The sequence below is a fragment of the Gracilinanus agilis genome, unplaced genomic scaffold (assembly GCF_016433145.1).
Source record: "Gracilinanus agilis isolate LMUSP501 unplaced genomic scaffold, AgileGrace unplaced_scaffold9378, whole genome shotgun sequence".
Classification (NCBI taxonomy): Eukaryota; Metazoa; Chordata; class Mammalia; order Didelphimorphia; family Didelphidae; genus Gracilinanus; species Gracilinanus agilis.
In genome coordinates, this window is record NW_025400271.1 from 1 (window position 1) to 5,703 (window position 5,703).

Sequence of the window (5,703 nt, forward strand, 5' to 3'; positions counted from 1 at the left end):
CTTTCCTTTCCTTTCCTTTCCTTTCCTTTGTTTTCCTTTTTTCTCTCCCTCTTTCCACTTTCTCTCCTTCACTCTCTCCCATTCCTTCTCCCTCTTTATGATGGTAAACAGTCAGATATAGATTTTATATTTGTAATCATGTAAAACATTTTTCCATGCTACTCATTTTGAGGAAGAGATCCCAAACAAAAAATAAAGAAAGGAAGTGAAATAAAGTATGTATTGGTCTGCATCCAGATCCCTCAGTTCATTCTCTGAAGGCTGATGACATTTTTCATTATGTCTCTGGTATAGTCTTGAATCACTGTATTGCTGAGAATAACAACGTGATTCATACCTGTTTATCAAAAAATACTATTATCCTGTACAACGTTCTTCTTTTTCTGCTCATTTCACTTTGTATCTATTCGTGTAAATCTTTCCAGGTTTTTCTAAAATCATCCTGCTCCTTATTTCTTTTAGTAGGTTAATATTCCATTAAATTCATAGACCACATCTTCTTCAGCTATTCCCCCACAGGTGAACAACTCTCAATTTCCAGTTCTTGGCTACCACAAAAAAACTGCAATAAACATTTTTGTACAAAGAAGTCATTTTCCTCTTTCTTTTAATCTCTTTGAGCTGTGAAGCTAGTGTGGTATTGCTGGATCAAAGGATATGCACAATTTTAGAGTCCTTTGGGCATAGTGGACCTTTCATTTTAAAAATGATGCCTTTGCTAGTCATGTTTTCATTCATTCTTCTTCAGGCTATACTCTTTGCTTTTTCTCTATAATGCTCCCCACTGCTGGATACCTTAATTCTCTTTTACACCTTTTTGGCTTCATTTTATGCATTTGAATTTTGGCTTCATGAATGTGGAGTCTGTCTTTCTGCTTGTATTTGATTTCCCACCACTTTACGTGGTAGAATACATAGAGTAAGCCCAGAACAGAGTAAGTGCTTAAAAATACTTGTTGACTTGACTTAATAAGGATACACCTCCAAGGTCAAAGGGTGTTCCAGAGTGAGGTCAAAGCAAGGTCATTCTGTATCTTCTCTTTGAGCAGCTAGTTAGGTCCAGCATTCATTTCCTCTTCTTAATTTCTTAATAATCTGTAAAAGAGGGGGCAAGTAGGTGGCTCAGTGGATTAAAAGTCAGGTCTAGAGCTAGAAGATCCTGGGCTCAAGTTTTTCTTAGACACTCCCTTGCTGTATGACCTTGGGCAAGTTACCTAACCCTTATTGCTCATCCTTACTATTTTTCAACCTTGGAACCAATATGCAAAATTAATTATGATGGAAGATAATGGTTTTTTTTAATGAAAAAACAATCTACAGAAGAGAAGTTTCTAAATATATACTCTTCAAATGAAGTAGTCACACCAAGGAAATATCTGAATATCATCTCAGAAACAAGCAAAGGCAAAGCTAAAATGAAACGTCCTCTCTAACAATTTGGACAGATTATTGGCAATATATAGTGTGCCTACCAAAGATTAAATAATGTTATTTAGAGGTTTGACTACCATTGTACCAACTTATCCTCTAGGAAAGTCAGTAAATCATCTTTTTTTGGTGAGGGTTGTCCTGCACCCATCTCTTCATGTAAAAGAAACCCTAGTTAGAATGGGATCAGTAATTACAACCATTATCCCCTTGTCTTCATCCTATGTTTTCACTTCTCCAAGGTCCATAGTCTCTCTGGCTCTTTTTGTGATTCTGAAGCAGATCACTCAAATGACCACTTCTTTATTTGGCTTCCAGAGCCTCAAGATCTCCGTTTTGTTCTTGATTGAAGTTTAGAATATCTTTTCCCTCTTTTATTCAGTCAAGACAAGGCTCGGATTCTTTTCCTCTTAATTATACTTTTTAAAATTTAGAATATTTTTTCAACATTACATGAGTCATGATCCCTCCTCCATCCCTTTGTTCCCCAACTCCAGAAACTGAAAAACAGTTCCACTGGGTTATACATGTATCATTATTCAAAATTGATTTCAATGTTATTCATATTTGCAGTAGAGCAATCTTTTAACATCAAAACCCTAATCATATCCCTATCAAATTATGCGATCAATCATATGTTTTTCTTCTGCATTTCTTTTCCCACAGTTCTTTCTCTGGATGTGGCTAGTGTTCTTTCTCATAAATTCCTTTGAATTTTCCTGGGTCATTGCATCACTTTGAGTAGAAAAGTCTATTACATTCAATTGTGCCATAATGTACCAATCTCTGTGTACAATGTTCTCCTGGTTCTGTTCCTTTCACTCTGCATCAATTCCTGCAGGTTTTTCCAGTTCACATGGAATTCCTCCAGTTCATTATTTCTTTCAGTACAACAATATTCCATCACCATCAGATACCAGAATTTGTTTGGCCATTCCCCAATTGAAGGACATCCCCTCATTTTCCAATTTTTTGCCACCACAAAGAGCGAAGCTATAAATATTTTTGTACAAGTCTTTTTCCTTATTATCTCTTTGGGGTACAACCCAGCAGTGGTGTGACTGGGTCAAAGGGTAGGCATTTTTTAAAGCCCTTTGAGCATAGTTCCCAATCCCCTCCAGAATGGTTGGACCAATTCACAACTCTATCAGCAGTGTATTAGTGTCCCAATTTAACCACACCTCCTTCAACATTTATCATTTTCCTTTGCTACCATATTGGCCAGTCTGCTAGGTATATGGTGGTACTTCAGAATTGTTTTAATTTGCATTTCTCTAATCATGAGGGATTTAGAACACTTTTCCATGTGATTATTGATAATTTTGATTTCTTCATTAGAAAACTGCCTATTCATGTCCCTTGACCATTTGTTGATTGGGGAATGACTTGATTTTTTGTAAATTTGACTTACTTCCTTATATATTTAGGAAATTAAACCTTGTCAGATAGTTTTGTCATAAAGATGTTTTCCCAGTTTGGTCCTTTCCTTTTCATTTTGGTTACATTGGTTTTGTTTGTATAAAACCTTTTAAATTTGATACTAAGTCATTCATTTTACATTTTGCAGCATTCTCTATCTCTTGCTTGATCTTAAAGTTCTTCCTTTCCTACAGATCTGACAGGTATACTATTCTATGTTCTTATATTATTCTGTTATAAATGATGATGACTTTCTGGAAATGAGTAAGCAATTTTCTTTTAGCTGCTAAGGATGTGTCACTTAGGAAAAAGTGGAATAAACTCTTACAACATATGACTTGTGGTCTGACTTAGTTCATAGCTTCAATATGGCTTGAGTCTCCATTCTGATGTGTTTTCCCCAGTGTTAAATAACAGTGATTAACACCTAGTTTCATTTAACCACTTAACATCAATTTGCTTTTTCAAAGGGACATTTGTTGCAAAAAAATATAATAAGAATATAAGTCATGAAGGTAAGAAATTATGAAGATTTTCCATTCCTTACTCCTCTGGAATTGAGCATCATATCTAATTTCTCATCTATTATCTTGGTTCTTGGGAAGGGTGTGGCTGTGTGTATGTAGAATCTCTATCCCTTTCTCTATCACCATCCCCATCTACCTCTATTCCATCATCTTTATCAATATCTGTTGATCATCTCTCTATATAGAATTCATGTATATAACCCAGGATATTTTTGGTTAATGGGAGTTACATTTAGGGTAACTTTAGGAATTATCTGGGGTTAGGATAATGGAGCCAATACACAATATACATTCTTTGAAGTTGAAATGGACATCATAAATACTTTCTTATCAATCCACAGTCTCTCAAAATGGAAAAACCTTCTAGGGGGAGGGACAGTTTATAAGAGAATAGTCTTAATAATGAAATTATGTCAGTTGGAGGGCATGAATCAATTTATGAATATAAAATTTTTTTGTAATTAAAAATGTTTAAATTGGCAGAAATTTGTTTTTACAAACTAAAAAATTATATTTCATTTTTCTTTCTTACAACAGTCATTTCCCAACAAAAACTTCTAGTTTCTTATAAAATATCACCCACAAAAACACACAAATACACATAGCATTAGAAATTATGGGTTTAGTAGTGAACAGGGGGATATGTTCTTTGACTCTGACAGTATGATAGTAAGAAAAAAAAGACCCATAAACTTTTGTAATTGGCCATGTTTTGGTTGCTTCTTTATGTTGATTGTATTTACATTATTGTGATTGGTGGGAATGCTGTTCTTTTAAAGCTTCTAAACTTTTAAACTTGTAAGTAAAACATGAGAAGACATAGGGAAGGAGTAATAGACTTAAAGTATGAACTTGAAGTCATGAGACCTGAGTTTGAATTTTGGCTCTGCTTAGTCTCATGCAAGTCCCTTGAGCTTTCTAGTACTCAACTTTTGGACCTGGAAAATGAGGGGAGTAGCCTTCTGAAGTTCATTTTGGCATTTGTTTTATAGTTCTATGACATCCATTCAGTTAAATGAATTATAATTGTAAATTGATAATGAGATGGATGGTAACCAAGAATTTATTCTGAAAAAAAAGACTTTTAATTCATCATGATTGTTTTTTTCAGAAATATTTAGAGATAAAGAATGTCTTCCATTTTCTGGTTTTAGAAAAATGAGGCTGGTAGGATGAAAAAAAAAAGAATGATTTCCTAAATCTTTCCTTTTCTTCTATTTACTTGTGAATAGAACATTTAATAGTTTTTTTAAAGGAACTCTTATCCTTTATTTGAATTTTAAAAGGCTACCGACAAGTAGAAAATTTAAACTTTTATGTATTAACAATGTGAGGAAAGCTGTGGAACTCCATGGGTTATTGAGGCTGAGTAATAGGATGACCAAGTTTCTTACATATGCTATATATTCATGTACCTTCACGTTGAGAAGATGTTAAATGTCTAACAGGATCTCAACAGATATCTTTTACAAAGGCTTTCATTCTCATAGCCTAGCACTTTCCTCAGAGCATCTTTCATTTCCTTATTTCTAAGACTATAGATGAAAGGGTTCAAGCATGGGGTCACCATGGAATAAAACAGGGTCACAATTTTCGGGGTCTCTGTTTTATGCCCAGATCTTGGGCTCATGTAGATCATCATTGCAGAGCCATAGAAAAGGGACACTACAACAAAATGGGAACCACAGGTGGAGAAGGCCTTTCTTCGACCTCTTCCTGAGGGTATCCTCAGGACAGCTTTCAGTACCAGAGCATAGGTCCCCATAATGAAGGAGAAGGAGACCACCAGAATCATAGAACTCAAGAAGAAACAGGTAAATTCCATCTTAGGAGCTGGTGTACAAGTGAGTACTAAAATTGGGGATGGATCGCATAAAATGTGATCAATAATTTTGGGGCCACAAAAAGACAACCGGGAGATGAAGATAATGGGGATGGGGAACCAGAGGAAGCCAAATATCCAGCAGTTGACAACTAAGCTGGTCCGGAGATGTCTTGTCATGATGATGTGGTAGTGTAGAGGCCGGCAGATGGCGAGATACCGATCAAATGCCATGATAGCTAGAAATAAACATTCAACTACACCTAAAGAGAAGAAGAAATAGAACTGGAGGAAGCATCCAGAGAAAGAGATGACTTTAGTCTCAGAGAAGAAATTGGCCAACATATTGGGGACAGTAGTACTGGCATAACAGATCTCCAGGAAAGAGAAATTGGCCAGTAGTATATACATGGGTGTATGAATTCGTTCATCACAGTACACAGCACAAATGATAGATCCGTTCCCCAAGAGGGTCAGAATATAAATTGTGAAGAGTAGCATGAAGAG

General features: G+C 35.5%; 1 protein-coding gene across 1 annotated transcript; it reads right to left on the reverse strand.

The window, feature by feature from the left end:
* Positions 1–4,815: 4,815 nt before the first annotated feature.
* LOC123256711 (olfactory receptor 11G2-like) lies at positions 4,816–5,700 on the reverse strand (the record flags this gene model as incomplete). The annotated part of the gene is made up of 1 exon (XM_044685283.1): positions 4,816–5,700. A coding segment is annotated over one exon (885 nt), but the record flags the coding sequence as incomplete, so codon positions are not given.
* Positions 5,701–5,703: the final 3 nt, after the last annotated feature.